Here is an 18,265-nt window from a genome sequence, read left to right as displayed (position 1 = left end):
CCCCTCAATGGGACTGCCAAGACTATTAATGGTGGCCACAATACGCAGAGTCCCAAACCATGCTGCAAATCTTCAATACATTGCGAAACATTCATGTATGACGTCAAAGTGTGATTTTACACTTCATAAATGACCTCATAATTATGGGAAGGCAAACCGATTTCCAGATTTCCGGAAGAAAGATGAAGCAAGAACCAGACCTTTTGAAGGCACTGACGCTGAGTGTACTCTTTCTGTGTAAGTAATCTTTTGCTTTCCTAATCTGGATAATAGGTCAATCTAGATCGTCTTAGTCACACTTAATGTTCGTTTTGGTATGTGAGCCTGTCTCAAAAGGTGAAGCTGAAAAGGGGGTGATCTGTTGGTAATAGTGAATATGCAGTGCCGCTCACACGAAATAACGGTTTTTGGTGTGACGAAAAAAAGAACAGGGCCTGAGTACGGTCATAAATACAAGACTTATTTTACAACCATTTGAAAAATACATACATCCCCCGTGGCTGCCCGCATAACGAAATCGTTTTTCTCGTGTTTTGAACTTGCCAGTAGCACAGAGCAGAGTCCGTTCCGCACTTTCCCAAGAACTCTCATGTCAAATTTCATAAAGATCGGTCCAGTAGTTTGGTCTGAATCGCTCTACACACACACACGCACAGACACACACACACACAAACACATACACCACGACCCTCGTCTCGATTCCCCCTCTATGTTAAAACATTTAGTCAAAACTTGACTAAATGTAAAAAGGAATTAGAGTTTGCACTGTCTTGAGGATGAAGGGAATGAACCATACCCAGCAACTGTGTTAATCCCGTTCGTGTCGATGAAGTGTCAGTGGTAGGACCAGGCTGAGCAGTAGCCACACTCATCCGACGTGAACCCTCAAGACTCCCTGTAATACTAATAGACAATTTTCAAAAATAATTCTGTCAGGATTTCAAAGCCCTGTGGAAGAGTTGCGCCCCGCTTTTTGCGTGCAAACAAGAAACGCGTGGTTGACCAGTTAAAACCACGATAGCAGCGAATAACTGACTCCGATGTGTATGTTATGCAGTGTCCAATGGATGAGATGCCTGTATACAACTCTCCTGTGTTCACTTTCAAGTGAATAACTATCGTTCTGATATCATTTTAAAGTGAAGCTAAAGAAACCTGGTATCGGCACTGCTGTGCATCTCCTATGATCTCAATGGTATCAAGGCACGGGTCATAGAGATCAATTTAGATCTAGATCTATTTCCGGTTGTGTATTCACACGCCAACGTTCGTTCTTTTCCTTCCACCATTCCTCGATGGAAAAGAGTTCGTGTTGTTTTTGTTTTAATTTTTGTCTTTGTCGTTGATCATTGTATACACAAATTACACAAACGTCATCTTGTGAGGGACCAAAAAATATTGAAACTCTCGGATGATTTTTGGCTCACGTAAGTGTAGCCTATGCGATGATAAACTTTGTCTGTCTGTGCGTGCGTGCGTGCGTGCGTGCGTGCGTATGTATGTATGTGTGTATGTCTGTGGTAGAAACTTTAACATTTCCGAGTCTATGGATTACGTCAGTCTCGGTCAAAAGTGTTCGACGTGTGTGATAGAAACTATTTGAAGACGTCACAGTATGACGTAAGAGGGTTAGACGTCACGCAAAGGAATTACTGAAAGTCTCGGTCATTGTTATTGTGAGCGGGCCGAGACTTCTTGGCAGATCCAGGGTCTCGCTTTCTTGCATAGTTTCACCTATGCTTACTGTGTGTGTGTGTGTGTGTGTGTGTGTGTGTGTGTGTGTGTGTGTGTGTGTGTGTGTGTGTGTGTGTGTGTGTATGTGTGACGGAGTGATTGAGTTTGTGTTACTGTTTGTCGATTTCTTACGTGAGCCTTGAAGGCTTCGCCTCTTGTTTTGTGTGGTCGAGGTTGATACCACAAAAAAATCATCCTCGAGTTTCAATATTTTTCGGTCCCTCACTCGATGACGTTGTGTAATCTCTATGTATCTTTCGAAAATCTGCATATCGGAGCCACGCACTGGCGATGGCCTGCAGTGATCGCAAAGCACGCGTGTGAGATTCCCAAGCTGTCGTGACCTCGACCTCAAGCGAAACTCCGACACGTGACCTCAGGCAAAACACTTTGTCGGCTTTCACACGGGGCAAGCGATCCGGCATTGCCGCCACAAATATTTAACTGCGATGTGTATACATGGGTGTTTTTTTCGTAAGAAATGGGGCCGGGACCATATCGAGCGGACACTGCATAACAAACACGTTGGAGTCAGTTATTCGCTGCGAACGCGACTCACACACACACACACACGAGCGCACGCAAGCGCGCACACACACACACACACACACACACACACACATTTCCACCACACAGGCATCCCTTTTAAATTACTCCTAATTGTGACCTCTCAGCTCTGTGCATATTTTACCTTATTGCTCGTGCAGGTGCGCAGTCACAATGCGAGTTCCCAAATGAGCTGGTGGGGCGGAACATGTCCAGTAACAAGCTGGGGATCATCTACTTCAAGAGCAAGACCACACTCGTACTAATGGAAGGCTTCCGGGACTGCGAAGGCAACTGTCCATTCATCCCTATCACATTCGACTGTGAATGTACGCCTGCGAATGGCGTCGAGCTTTTTCTAAGGTTAGGCCAAACAAAAATATGTGACCAAAAAAGATAGGGTCGGTAGGTCGGCTTTTATTTATTTATCTTTTTTTTTTTATTTAAAAAAAATATGGTCGATTTTAAAGGAGGTTACCTCCATTAGTCACGGTATGGTTCGCCAAATGTGCCAAGAGTTTGTTTGTTTTTTGAGAAACGAAACAAAAGTGTTAGAGTCGGCGGGAAAAAATAGGGCCGGTCGGGTTACCCTAAACCAACATATATTTTTGTTTGGCCTCAGGTGAAACATTTGCGTCATGCCCACGTTCAAATGTACATTTTAATGTATACCCAGTGGCGGATTTAGGGGGGTGGGGGGTGGGCGAAGGGGGCCCGGCTCCCCATCAGGGAAAAAAAAAGAGAGAGAGAGAGAGATGATTATAATAACAGCGCTCTGAGGGACACCATCTGGCCAGAGGAGACGGTGCTACAAAAAAAGCTATACGGCCCCAGAGAGGACTTGGAGAGGACAGCACGTTTCGCCCTGCAGTCCGGACTGACGATCTAAAAGCGAACGACAAGAAGAAGACAAGGAACTTAGTCGATAAATATCGACAGGGGGCCGACAAATGGTTTAAATGGGAAATGTGTGTATATGGGTGTGGGTTTGAAACAAACAAACAAACCAACCCATGTGAACCCCGGGCCGCAGGCCTTCGATGTAGTGATTGAAAAAAAAGGATGTTCTCAAATGGTTCAATTCTCATTTGGTCTGATTCTCAAATGGTACCGGTATACTCCCCCCCCCCCTGGCCGCAGGCCTAGGAGTAAAATTTTATAGACACTGACCTTCTTCCCAGGGGTCATTGACCCAGTTTTAGCTATGAGAGGTGGTTCGCCCAGAGGCTGTAGAGTATACTGGGGCGGTCTCTTTGATGTCTTGAGAGGAAACTTGGCCAGGGTAGTACATGCACCAGAACTGGTGGACACCAAGGACAAACATGAAATCGAAGCAGTTTGCTTTCAGAGGGAACGGTCGTCAGCAACTCAAACTTCTCTGTTTTCTTTTTTTTTTAAATCTGACTTTCTTTGTGGCCCCCTGACTCCGCCCCCCTCCCTCTGTAAGGACCCCCCTCCACAAGGACCGATTTTTGTCAACATTTTAAAGGTCGCTAGAGAGGGGTTCCACTGTATGACCTAACCGCTACTGGCAGACGGCCTCAATCTTCACGCGCAAAGACGAGATTAATAGGTGCTCGGTTTTGGTATTTTGAATTACATTACATTAAACCTTTGTTGGGTTTCATGGTCATGGCAACAGCCATAATAATATTACATGATGTATAATATCATATTTCAGCATATGTGAATTACATGTCATCATACTAAACTGTCATACATTTTTATTCCTACATTATTCTGATTGATCACAACCAAACCTACTATCATTGGACACATCCAAATGCAAGCGCCTGTTCTTGACAATTTAGATCAGTGCAATTTCCTGGGTCGGGCTTTGCCACAGACACTCACGGTTTGGCCTGTAGGTAAAATGTACAATGTATTTTCTGATTTGTGCACAAAAGCTTTTTTTCTTTTTTCTTTTTTTTAACATAACAATGTTTAATGTCACTGTATGTTTAAAAGACCATGGTCATATTTGTAAAAAAAATGTTAAATTAGAAAATAAATAACATTTTGGTTCATGATTTTTCCTACACCTGTGCTAAAAATAAGAAATAAAAATGTCGGGTATATAAGTCACTCAAATACAGCTAGGTATGAATGGCTCGGTTTGAGTTTGTTGCAGTTGACCCTGCACAAAGCGACATATCATGTTTTTGTTGAACAATTTTGACGTCACCCCTCCCATAGGGTGACGTATTTCACAACTTCCTGTGTTACACAAACTCTGTGATGACCAATTTTGACGTCACCCCTCCCATAGGGTGACGGATTTCACAACTTTCTACAGATGAACAATTTTGACGTCACCCCTCCCATAGGGTGACGGATGTCACAACTTCCTGTGTACACAAACTGATGACGTATTTCACAACAAAATGGCGCTGCCCATGGTCAACCTCGAAACTATCCGTATAGAATGGGGGCGTCCTCGCCCCCATAATAATAACAGTTTCTGAGTTCAGGTGGCCCTAGATTGCAGCATTTTGCTTCCTTGAGAAAAACAAATTTCGTGGGGGGAGGGGGGAGGGGGGGGGGGGGGAGGGAGTCATGTTCGGGCGCCCTCACTTCAGGCGCTTTGTGCCTTCAAGTTTGTGCAAGAAAGTTTGGGTGGGCCCCCCGTTCCTTAATATCCTGGATCCGCCTTTGATACTGGTACGTAGGCCAGAACAGATTGTTCGGGTTCATGCATCCATGGGGAAAGAGAATCGCTCTATTTGGTCTCATTGATACCGAAACCAAGTCGCGTAAAGCAAAATAAATACATTTAGACAATCGGTCAAAATCACAATTCTAATGAACCTGAACGCACTGCATTTTTTTCCCACAAGATAGTGGTTGGCTGATATCCCACGTCCGACACATTGCATGAAGATATTGTTCTATTGGTTTAAACAATGTTGTAATAAATCAAACATGATACAACAATACAACGATAAACAATAGGGACACGAACTCAAGCGAACGCTTATATTACGCGCCCTACGTAGTTGGAAAATAACACAAATATGATGTCGGACAAACATTACCTTTAAACTGTGGAACTATCTAGATTAAAAGCATAGTTAAATCAAACCAGAAAGAATAAGAAACCAACTCCCCGTGCAAAGACGAACAATCAATTGACTGGCATCTTCGTGAAACCCGATTGTGTTGGATTTCTGTATTTCACAGGTTCAACCGCGGCCGTCGACCGTCTGTGTTTTTGTGTTGTGAAACTGGCCCCTGGCCTCTCCTGATTGGTCAACGTTATGAAATCTACATAGAGAAATAGAACTGGTCCAAGGCTTATGATTTCGTTACTAACACTGGTGTCAATCAACGACATTAATTCATGACACATCCCACTCTTCACTTGAAGCAGCCAGTCGGTTGGTTGTTTGTATGTGTCAAAGTGTAGGTGCGGTGGTCTTATTCCATGTCAAATCCTCGACTCATCTGAGGTGGTGATCCAAATGGTTTCCACGGAAAGGACTTTCTCTTTAAAGCGTAGTCAGTTAGCGTTTATAGTAGTGCCAAGACTGTTTGTTTATCTAGCGCGCCCAGTCTATCGCCGACTTCTGACAGCTCCTGCATCGTAAATCGCCTTGTCCCAGGGTACACGCTAGCCTACAAACAGGAGCTACGCTCGCGCTGGACCCGAGTACTCTTCAGACTGGCTCGCTCAGTAAATATAAATGTTTGGAATGTCTGTGGTGTGAATGTTGGTTTCTGACCAGAAATGCAGATCTATCTCTGGCCGATTCATAGATTCAACCTACAAACTGCGACTGTGATGAGATATGTTTCGACAAGCATTAAACGGATGAAATTAACCACATGCAGTTTATTCTTCAGAAAAATGCACACAAAAAATGGGTTGGGTTCGGTGATTTGTACATAAACGTCTTCCTCGCGATAGATTCGCTTATTATTTTGTCTTATGAAGCCGTCATCAACACGAACACAATGATTGCAGAAGCAAACTCTGTACCTACACGACCGAGACACAAGACTGATTATTTCACAGCTGCAATGAGAATAGAGAACAAAGACGTTTTGGGTAAGCTTACTCACGTCAGGTCTTCACTGACAAGCTAGGAACAGACGGAAAATTCCGAACAAAACAAACCACCGCTAGCACGAGGTCTTGTGTTGGCAGCTTAGCTGATAAAGGCTGTGAAACCACAGTAGGGAAAGTTTTGTAGAGGAGGTCGGGCTTTAAGTCTGAAGGTTATCCCCATATGGAACGCTTTTTGACTCACATGCGAAGCAAAAGTGAGTCTATGTACTCACCCGAGTCGTCCGTCCGTCCGTCCGGACGTCCGTCCGTCCGGACGTCCGGACGTCCGGAAAACTTTAACGTTGGATATTTCTTGGACACTATTCAGTCTATCAGTACCAAATTTGGCAAGATGGTGTATGATGACAAGGCCCCCAAAAACATACATAGCATCTTGACCTTGCTTCAAGGTCAAGGTCGCAGGGGCCATAAATGTTGCCTATAAAACAGCTATTTTTCCCATTTTTCCCATTTTCTCTGAAGTTTTTGAGATTGAATACCTCACCTATATATGATATATAGGGCAAAGTAAGCCCCATCTTTTGATACCAGTTTGGTTTACCTTGCTTCAAGGTCAAGGTCACAGGAGCTCTTCAAAGTTGGATTGTATACATATTTTGAAGTGACCTTGACCCTGAACTATGGAAGATAACTGTTTCAAACTTAAAAATTATGTGGGGCACATGTTATGCTTTCATCATGAGACACATTTGGTCACATATGATCAAGGTCAAGGTCACTTTGACCCTTATGAAATGTGACCAAAATAAGGTAGTGAACCACTAAAAGTGACCATATCTCATGGTAGAAAGAGCCAATAAGCACCATTGTACTTTCTATGTCTTGAATTAACAGCTTTGTGTTGCATGACCTTGGATGACCTTGACCTTGGGTCAAGGTCACATGTATTTTGGTAGGAAAAATGTGTAAAGCAGTTCTTAGTGTATGATGTCATTGCTAGGTTTAGTTACCCTAAAGGTCGAGGTCAAGCATGTGAGTCGTATGGGCTTTGCCCTTCTTGTTGTAAGTTTTTACTGCGAATAAAAATGTCTTGTTACGTTTGTGCTTATAAATCGCAGATCCAAAAAGTTTGCCTTATCAAATAAACCCTCGGACACCAAATACCAAGTGACCATGTGCTGGTACCTGCATAAAGTGTCAGACAACATGTGGACCTACTTCCAGGGACCTAAAGGTAATGCTGACTTGATTTGAATTCTCAATTCTGGCTCTGACAATTCGAGGCTGGTTTATCATAAGTTAACCTTCACCGGATCACGCGTTGGCCTACACAGTCCGGATGATGTGGGTCGTGTACGACCCATACTTTCCAAAGAAAGATTCAACGTAAAAAGTATGGGTCGTACACGAACCATACCATCTGAATAGGGATAAACATTTTGTCGCCTCTTTGCAGAGTATGGGTCGTACACGACCCACGCCATCCGAATAAGGATAAACAACGTAAAATTCCTTACGTAATTCCATATGGGTCGTGCACGACCCACATCATCCGGACTGTGTAGTTAAAATTACGTCATCGTTTATTTGTTTGTTTACAAAGATAATCTTTCAATATATTAATTGGGCGATGGAAAGTTCGAAAGGTGATTGGAGATTACATGGAGTCTCAATTAAAAACTGGAAGTTTTAGAGATTAAGACGATTTTGTGAGGCTCTGGGTCGTCCACGACCCACGAAGCACGGTGAAGGTATTAATCAGCGGGCATCGAGTCACCACACGGGCTCAGGGTCGGTCACGATAGTTAGCTATTGCAAAAATTGTTGTTGTTGTTGTTGTGGTGTTGTTGTTGTTGTTGCTGTTTCCACGCCTGAAAATCCCCCAGAATATCAGACATTGCTTAATTTTGGGCACTTTCATACAGGTAAACTTGACAGAAAAAACTCTTCATTACGGGGGTTTGCCTACACATCCTATCCCACCCCTTGAAAACGCTTGCACGTGTGTAAGTGTGGCCGATCGAATAGATCTGTGTGTCTATATATATTTATATATATATACTCTCCCAAAAAAGAAACTTGACACAGGTAAACATTTTTTTGTTTTCAATATGTTAGAGAAAAGCAACAAAATTCAGCTTCAAGTTTGTCTGTAACATTGTTGCTAACCACTAAACCACCATAAAAACATCATTGAACAGAGACTTTTCTTGGTGGACGCCCTTTAATTGAATTGCAAAAAGATTGTCTGTACGAAAATTTCGTGCATGGCGCCTTGATGTTTCTTTTTACATTTAGTCAAGTTTTGACTAAATGTTTTAACATAGAGAGGGGAATCGAGACGAGGGTTGTGGTGTATGTGTGTGTGTGTGTGTGTGTGTGTGTGTGTGTAGAGCGATTCAGAGTAAACTACTGGACCGATCTTTATGAAATTTGTCATGAGAGTTCCTGGGTATGATCAGAGACATAGATAGAATCAATGTATGTCTCTGGTATGATATCCCCAGACGTTTTTTTCATTTTTTTTTTATAAATGTCTTTGATGACGTCATATCCGGCATTTTGTAAAAGTTGAGGCGGCACTGTCACACCCTCATTTTTCAATAAAATTGATTGAAATTTTGGCCAAGCAATCTTCGAGGAAGGCCGGACTTTGGTATTGCATTTCAGCTTGGAGGCTTAAAAATTAATTAATGACTTTGGTCATTAAAAATCTGAAAATTGTAATTAAAATATTTTTTTTATAAAACGATCCAAAATTACGTTTATCGTATTCTTCATCATTTTCCGATTCCAAAAACATATAAATCTATATATATATACGACTTGTGTCTGTGTGTGCGTGTGTGTGTGTGTGAACCGATTTTGGTTTTTCTCTGGATCCATTCCCAGTAACTCTTCCTTATCTTCTCCAGTGTTTTCAGCGTTTATCTCCCTTCCTTCGTGTGGCGTCAATCCATATTCCCGTTCCTATTTTTAGAAGGTCACTGTCGACAACGCTCAATCCATATTCCCGTTTAATATACTATTTTTACTCTTCTCCAGTGTTTTGCGCGTTTATCTCCCTTCCTTCGTGCGGTGCGCCGGCGTACACCCGGCGCAGCCGGGTATTTGGTTCGACTTCTTCCCGGCGAAGCCGTACCCGGCGAAGCGGGTATTCATCTAGTATGTTATATTTTCTGGATTGTTAATTTCACTGCCTTTGCCACGAGCGGTGGACAGACGATGCTACGAGTGTACGATCTTGCGGAAAAAATGCAATGCGTTCAGTTTAATTCTGTGAGTTCGACTGAGCTTGACTAAATGTTGTATTTTCGCCTTACGCGACTTGTTTTAAGTTGTGTTTTGGGGAGAGGCACCCCTGGGATCTGCTTGGTGGTAGAGGTTGTTATTGTGAAACGTTCACGGAGATGTCGCACCCTGATATACTGACCGACCCTGAGCCCGTGTGGTGACTCGAAGGCCGCCTGACCTTGGTCTGTCCTGTACACTTTGAGGGGCATTTAAGCGGTTCCATAGTACACATACAGTTTGTCGGTATACACCAAAATGCCCTGGAACATCTAGTTGAGTTGCACCTGCTTGCAACCGGCCAATAGCATTATGGCGCTGGGCTTCAATGAATCGTGGCATTCTCCGCACCTCAACTGCAGGCCCAGGGAGTGTATTTCTCATCTCTGCCACTTCGAGGCTCAGACAGAGGCAGAAAGATCACGGCGCTATGCACGTGATTTTCGTGAAAACAATATTTTTGCAATTCCATAAAAGTGCGACCACCCAGTAAAGTCTCGGTTCAATGATGTTCTTTTTTGTGATTTAGTTGTTAGCAAAAATGTAACTGACAAACTGCAAACTGAATTTTTATGTTTTCCTCTAAGTCTAACATACACTGAGCACAAAAAGTTAAGGATATTTGTTCAGTGGTATAGCCCAGATGTTAAACAGCAGTTTGTTGGTCAGAAATATACGTGTATTTGAAGATCAGTCTTTCTTCTGCTCAAAAATGTGTTTCTGGAATCTGAGCAATATTTCATTTGGGTATGACGTCAGAGGTCCGTGACCACTCCTACCCTCAAAAACGGCGTTTTTTGACGGCATGATTCACTTTCAACCGTCCAAACGGTAACTTAAAACTGAATGATATTTTACATTTTTTGCACCAAGAAGTTTATTTTGTGTCCTACCTAACAAGTCATACAAATTTCGTTCAAATCCGCCGAGCAGTCAGGCTGATCTAGCGTGTAAAGGAGAGCGACCACAATCCTGAAAAACGGCAAAATATCAAGGGTTTTTGACTCACATGCGAAGCAAAAGTGAGTCTATGTACTCACCCGAGTCGTCCGTCCGTCCGTCCGTCCGGAAAACTTTAACGTTGGATATTTCTTGGACACTATTCAGTCTATCAGTACCAAATTTGGCAAGATGGTGTATGATGACAAGGCCCCAAAAAACATACATAGCATCTTGACCTTGCTTCAAGGTCAAGGTCGCAGGGGCCATAAATGTTGTCTAAAAAACAGCTATTTTTCACATTTTTCCCATTTTCTCTGAAGTTTTTGAGATTGAATACCTCACCTATATATGATATATAGGGCAAAGTAAGCCCCATCTTTTGATACCAGTTTGGTTTACCTTGCTTCAAGGTCAAGGTCACAGGAGCTCTTCAAAGTTGGATTGTTTACATATTTTGAAGTGACCTTGACCCTGAACTATGGAAGATAACTGTTTCAAACTTGAAAATTATGTGGGGCACATGTTATGCTTTCATCATGAGACACATTTGGTCACATATGATCAAGGTCAAGGTCACTTTGACCCTTATGAAATGTGACCAAAATAAGGTAGTGAACCACTAAAAGTGACCATATCTCATGGTAGAAAGAGCCAATAAGCACCATTGTACTTCCTATGTCTTGAATTAACAGCTTTGTGTTGCATGACCTTGGATGACCTTGGGTCAAGGTCACATGTATTTTGGTAGGAAAAATGTGTAAAGCAGTTCTTAATGTATGATGTCATTGCTAGGTTTAGTTATTTGACCTTGACCCTGAAGGTCAAGGTCATGTAAAGTTCAAGGTCAAGCATGTGAGTTGTATGGGCTTTGCCCTTCTTGTTATGGTGTTTTGCTGGGTAGCCGCAGTTGATATACAATAAATCTAAAACTACAAATAGCAGCCTCTCCAAATTTCACAGAACGATGACAAAGACCCTCGTCAGTATAATTATGTTCCAGTACTTAGAGCAAACGGAACCCGAGAATGGACGTTGTAACGGTTTTCCGTTAAAATTTTGCAAACGTTTGTAACGTCCAAGAAACAAATGTGACATGCACTCAACTTTGTACACTTTGCAAAGAATTAAGCCATTACATGTGTGCCAAGTTTCAGAAACATTCTTTCATGGGCTGAAAAGTTATGATCGTTTGAAAAGAGGTAAAAAAACTGTCCCTGGTGTCTTTTGCGCAACTTTTTTAAAGGACTTTTTCTATAATTTTGTTTCTCGTTCTCCGATAGGATGCGTATAGCCTTCACGGATGATGCGAACTTGCTCAGTAGCTGTTGCAGAAAAGAACTGTTCACGTGTTTTGAACACAGCTGTGCTGTATAAGAAAGAAGTAAAGAAGACAAAAAAATCAAAAAGACAAAAGAATGCAGACATGACGTCATAATTCCAAAAAATATGATATATATGACGTCATATTTTTTGGAATTATGACGTCATGTCTGCATTCTTTTGTCTTTTTGATTTATATGCATTTGTCCTTCGTGTCTGTAAATATCTTCCTTTAACATGCTTGTGCATTTACTTCGATCTTGACAACTGTTACAGAGTGCTCGAAGCTCTACAAAGCATGTGTCAATCCAGTCCCAAACGCAAATGTGTCAACCACGTGCGACTTGGCTCCGCTGCCAGATAAACCCAACGTTCTTCAGGACCCAGGTGAGCTGAGACCACTAGAAAGCAGGTGGTGAGAAATGCAAATAACCTCTTGCCTTAGCATTCCATGGACACACACACACACACACAAACACACACACACACACGCACGCACACACACACACACACACACACACACACACACACACACACACACACACACACACACACAGGATTATCTCTAGTATGTTGGTAAAATATTCGGAAAGTTTCAAAGCAATCCATCAAGTCATCGCTTTTTGACATGATACCCATAAAAATGGACGCAAAACGTCCCGTTTATGATCGCACTTGCGATCGACACCCGCATTAGTAGGAATAGCTTAGCACGCGTAATACGCAAGGTAGCAAAACAAAACAATCTGTTTAGGGTAGATAATTGGTTTGAATTTCTTCTCGTATGTCAAAGTTGCAAAGTTTTGCCTATTGTGATTGTTTTTCTCAATTTTTCATTCGGCTCTTCCGTTTTTGTCTGGTCGATTTTGAGGGTACCCTTACTTGAGCGGCGGTCACGTGATCCCTGACAAAGATACGTTTTATCCAAAAGGTGATCCTGAAGGTTAAAGTGAACGGTTTTAACTGGCATATAAAGTTTCAATGAAATGACACGGGAATTAATTAATGCTTTAATGTGGGCTTGAAATCTGTTGCAATAGTGTTTTGGCCAAGTTTATAAAGGCGGCGTAAAAAAGAGACGGAGGGAGAGAGAGTGTGTGTGTGTGTGTGTGTGTGAGTGTGTTGTGTGTGTGTGTGACTGTGAGAGTATGTGTTTGCGTGCGCGTGGTTGAGTGTGTGATTGCGTGCGTGTGGTTGTGTGTGTTCGTCACGTGTGTTTTTGCGTGCGTGGGTGTCTGTGTGTGTGCGCTCGCGCGTGTGTGTTTACGAGAATGGTAAAGTAACCTTAAAACAGATAAACACCTGTTTATTAACAAGAAGTTTCTGTTACAACCACAATGACCATGACCTCAGCGACCTTGACGATAACGACCTTGGAATCCACAACGGCCGCCTTGGATGTTTTTTACGCGAAATCAGGTACTGCTCTCAGTGTTCTATTTCGTTCTTTTTATGCAGTTGTTGGTGTTGGTGTTGTTGTCGTGGAAGGCTCTTTATTTCAGGTTTTGAAATTCTATTGTTTTTGCTGCTCCTAGATGTTTGCAAGTAAATCGGATCCTAGCAGCGCCCGCGTGTGTGTGTGTGCAAAGCGGCGATTTGCGTTCCGGATATCAACAGAACAATTGGAACGAGGAGACAGGATGGAGCATAATGATGTTACTCAAGTGTTCTTGTTTTTCTTTGATGCTCTCTCTCTCTCTCTCTCTCTCGCTCTTTCTCTCTGTCTGTCTGTCTGTCTGTCTTTCTCTCTCTTACTTCCCCTATCTCGTTTCCACCCTCTCGTTCTCTCTCTCTTACTTCCTGACTATCAGTCTCTTCTCTCTGTTCTCTACCACTCTCTGTTCACCCTCTCTATCTCTCTTCTCTCTCTCTTTCTTGCTCTCTTTGTCTCTCTCTCTTTGTCTCTCTCTCTCTCCAATTTTAACCCCTCTCTCTCCCTCTTTGTCTCTCTAAAATTGTACACTCTCTCTCTTTCTCTCACTCTCTCTCTTTCTCACTCTCTCTCTCTCTCTCTCTCTCTCTCTCTCTCTCTCTCTCTCTCTCTCTCTCTCTCTCTCTCTCTCTCTCTCTCTCTCTCTCCATAGGTGTGAAACGGAAATGGCCGTGCTAACTTGTGGGAGCGGTCATATTTGTTCCAGGAAGTCCAAAGACCTCGACTCTGGCAGTGGGCCTTGGGATGACCCTCGCTGTCCTGGCTCTTGCTGCCACATATGGCGCTGGTTTCTGAAATTTGAGGAGGAACCAGACTCCCCCTGCTGATGCCTCTTCCCCCAGCCCCCGTACCTAATGTGGGGGGTGAGGGGCGGGGGGAAGTCCCCCGGACAGCCCACGTCCACCCAGCCCCAAGTGTCCAAAGTGTCCAGGCTTCAGAAATGACCGATACGTCCAACGCAGTGTCCGACGAGTCCCGACATTACAATGTTTCGTTTCTTCATTGTTATTATTGTTATGTTGCTTCGTTCTATTCGATGATGTATGGATTTTTGTCATTTCCTTGAATTTGTAGGGTAAATGCAATCCCATAGTCCGGACCAAGTCAAAGATCACCTTAAAAAAAGACACTGCCGCCTCAACTTCTGCAAACCAGCAAATATGACGTCATCAAAAAGCCCTATCAAAAGTCGGCGAAATACATTTCAAGCAAATGCTTTTAAAAATGTCTGTACCAATTTTTATTACAATCTGTCGAGTAGATTTTAAGAAATACTGTTCAAACACACACACACACACACGCGCACACGCACACACACACACACACACACATTGGGAGACAAACGTCATCCTCTGCCCTCGTTAAATCATTCATTCAAGTATTGATTGACCGAATGTAGAAAGGACGCGTTTAACCATATAAGGAACATGAATTGCTGAGAAAGTTTGTAGTAGGAATCGAGCTATCATCCCATGTCTAACCAATGTTAAAAATTGATGTAATTAGATCAGTTTATATTTTACCTTTTCAGTGGGGAAACAGTATTATAGAAGTTAATGAAACGTTTGTGGTGTTAAAGCTATACAGTCTGTTAATTAATAGCTAAGATTGTTGCTGCGCAATACACATTTCACACCTGGAAAAGATAGATTTGCAGGGTTTTTGTTTCTGATTCTGTTTGCATGTTACGTGTATGGTTATGTAAAGATATGTTAAGTCTCTGCTTTTGTGGGCATAGTATTGCCTGGGTGAATGAGGAGTACTTATACAATGTAGTTGAACGAGCTTCAGTTCCAAATCCAAAAAACATAGCTCTCAAGGCAGGTTTCATGGTATTAGGCCATTTTGATAGTCTCAGATTTGCTTAGTCTTTTAAATCCATATCTGTGAGAATCTGCTGTATTTGTTGTATTAACATGCAAACTAGTTGTTGTTTAAATACTTTTTTGAAAATAAAAGTTGAAATTTTTGATAATGTGTTTATTTATGTGCGTGTGAATGGTGGCGATCGTCAAAATACGGACGGATGAATTTACTTTTGCCACAGCATCACTAAACAAAGAACTAAATTCCAACACACACATGCACAAGTATCAATGCTGTGGTGGTTGAGAGTGCCAGAACACATTGAAATGATTGTTTTTCAACAACAATCGATATCCATAACACAAATTCTAACTTATACTAGCTTCGCAAAAAAAAATGTATGGGGATTCGGATCTGTCCGTCGGCATAGCGATATCAAGAGCATCGAAACTAATTGTGATTTCACAGGACAAAAACACAAGTTTACCTAATTTTGTATACTGTAAATACAAGTTTGTGCACCCTTGAAGTGAGTTATAATGTTGCCGAGGTCAATTTGCCCTTGATCGACGCACGGTGACCCGAGTTTCAAAGTTGCGATCCAATCCGTCTAAACAACTGATGTAGCGATCGCCACATTTTTCTTTTCATTCAAAAACTAACCGTTTGGGGAGGAAGTGACGTCACGTTGTTTTACGTTGACGCTCGCGCTCGACAGAAAAAGACCGCGAAAGAAAAAGTTTTTCAGTTAAAAAAATCGCAAAGTAATTACATTTTCTGAGGTTTTCTAGTGTCCGTCTAGTAACAATCGCTACTCTAGCGATCGCCACTGAGTGTTGAAGTCACATTTAACTCCATTTTCGACTGTTTTAAGAAACTATTTTGACGCTCAATCGTCACGTTTCAGTGTCGAAACACGTACTGTGCATTTGCAATCAGCCGGTGTGTCCAAACTGAAATGCGAGTGATGCCTCGATTTGTGGCGATCGCTCACGTGGTTGACGGACAGAAATACCTTCTTAGGGGGTAGGGGAACAGTTACTCCTCCATACAATAATGGTGTTTACAAATGATTGCAAACTTGTCTCTTTATAAACTGTTCAGACATGTCTTCTCTTCAATAATTTTCAGTTTTGCTCGGTTTGTTAATCAGGAGCACCCTGCAGTAAATGTTTCATCTGTGACAATGCTCGAAATGTTGACGTAATTCCAATGCCCATATTCTTCTCTTGTTACCTCATCTAGCCAAAACCATTGAAGATAGAAAGACATTTATTGAACAAACTAGATGCACAACACCAGTCTTAACACGTTTTGTTCTTACATGTATATGAAAATATTGATGGCCATGGAATGGTTTGAAAAAAAAGACGGTTTTTTCCTTCAAAACGGTCTAGGTCTGCCGGAAGTCGTATTTTTTCAAACCATTCATTTGAGGATCAATATTTTGATATACATACAAGAACAAAACTTGTTAAGGATGATGTGTTGCATATTTTTTGTTCAATAAATGTCTTTCTATCTTCAACGGTTTTGGCTATATGAGCTATATGCATGCATAGGATGACCGTATTGCTTTTTTTGCGTTTTCAGGGTATGCCGCTTTGCGCCTGGTTTTTAGATATAAATAAGGACCAGGACTATAAAAAAAATTACTGTTTTTAGTTGTAACAAACTCACCTTGTTGGAAAAACATGTCCTTTGAATTGTGTGCCAACATTTATTTTGTAGAATTTGAGTGTGTAAATAGTAAATTGCTGAACACAATACTGTGAAACCTGCCTCAATAATTGTTATGATTTTCTATCATTTTTCAAATTCACTTAAAGATTCTTCTGACAATCAAAGTAGTAGAAAACCTTCTTTCCACTTTCAAAATAAGTGTGATAGAGTTTGAGCAAATTCATGTTAACTGTTCACATAATTGTAACACAACAGTGTTTCTTCCTGCGAAAGAACCCCCATGCACGCACGAACACACGCTCGCAAGCACGCACGAACACACACACACACACACACACAAACACACACACACACACACCTACACACACACACACACACACACACACACATACACTCATTCAAACACACTTACTCTTGCACATTAACATGAAACCACGTTTAGGCCTATAATGGTAAATTGTACACTGCTATACTAAAATACTGGGCTTGCATCACTCAAACACCTTAATTCCACAGCATACCAAAACGATTTTCTGACAAAACGTTCCCATCTGTCGCCGTACAAATTATCATAGTTTGGTTTGTTCTATCGCGTTTCACAGCACATGGTTAACTCTACATGCATGTCAATGCCTAGATCACTGACAATGTTTTTCGTGACAATATTGACAAAGGCAAATAAGGATTTTGATTCCCTCCCAATCGAGAGTCGACACGACAGCTTTCGACCCAGTAAAGTACCGTCTGCTTAGAACTTTCGCTTTCACATTTGTGCTGCTGGCAGGAGACGCAAGGCTGTTCGAATCACGCGCTCGTCAAGTTCGATTCCATCAAGTTCTGTCAAAATAATTATCCAGCGTGGAGTTTGAAGGATGAATCTGTGTGACTACTTGCTGGCCTGTGTGTTGCTATTCGTGACGGTGGGAGGCTTTGTCGGAGCAGACGACATGACTGGACCAGACGCCAAAGATGACGTGGATTTGGCTGGAGAAGACGACACAGTTGACGTGGATTTGGCTGGAGCAGACGCCAAAGATGACGTGGATTTGGCTGGTGCAAACGACAAAGATGACCTGGATTTGCCTCGAGCAGACGACAAAGATGACGTGGAGTTGGCTGGTGCAAACGACTCAGATGACGTTGATTTGGCTGCAGCAGACGTCACAGATGACGTGGAGTTGGCTGGAGCAGACGAAAAAGTTGACCAGGACTTCGACGCTGAACTGACCATGATCTACTCTCTCCAAGCAACAATGGATAAAGTGTTAGAAAATGCCGGCGGCAAAAAGAATTGTTCTTTCCAGTGTCCCAACGGTAAGTTTCACTGGTAACAAGAACAAGATAACAATGAAAACGTCCTCACCAGAAACATCGACTCAATAAAGAAAAAAACACGAACAAGAACCTGTTTTCACGTTATGTCCTCATCAGAAAAAAATACTTAAAAAAACATAAAAAGGAGAGATGACTGAATGAAGAAAGAGAAAAAAAGAAAGAAGCTG

At 42.1% G+C, this 18,265-nt stretch overlaps 2 protein-coding genes across 2 annotated transcripts; both read left to right on the top strand.

Moving 5' to 3' along the window:
- The first annotated feature begins 162 nt into the window (after positions 1–162).
- On the top strand, positions 163–15,243 carry LOC138955628 (uncharacterized). Its single transcript, XM_070327194.1, has 6 exons — positions 163–237; positions 2,442–2,643; positions 7,408–7,523; positions 12,119–12,229; positions 13,196–13,261; positions 13,981–15,243. Exons 1-6 carry the CDS (start codon positions 183–185, stop codon positions 14,067–14,069), a joined length of 639 nt encoding a protein of 212 aa, XP_070183295.1. The 5' UTR covers positions 163–182; the 3' UTR covers positions 14,070–15,243.
- Positions 15,244–17,481: 2,238 nt separating this feature from the next.
- On the top strand, positions 17,482–18,079 carry LOC138955624 (group XIIA secretory phospholipase A2-like; the record flags this gene model as incomplete). The annotated part of the gene is given in 1 exon segment (XM_070327188.1): positions 17,482–18,079. A coding segment is annotated over 1 exon segment (444 nt), but the record flags the coding sequence as incomplete, so codon positions are not given.
- Positions 18,080–18,265: the final 186 nt, after the last annotated feature.

This window comes from Littorina saxatilis, unplaced genomic scaffold, assembly GCF_037325665.1.
Source record: "Littorina saxatilis isolate snail1 unplaced genomic scaffold, US_GU_Lsax_2.0 scaffold_557, whole genome shotgun sequence".
In the NCBI taxonomy this organism is placed as follows: Eukaryota; Metazoa; Mollusca; class Gastropoda; order Littorinimorpha; family Littorinidae; genus Littorina; species Littorina saxatilis.
This window is presented reverse-complemented; position numbering and strand designations above follow the sequence as displayed.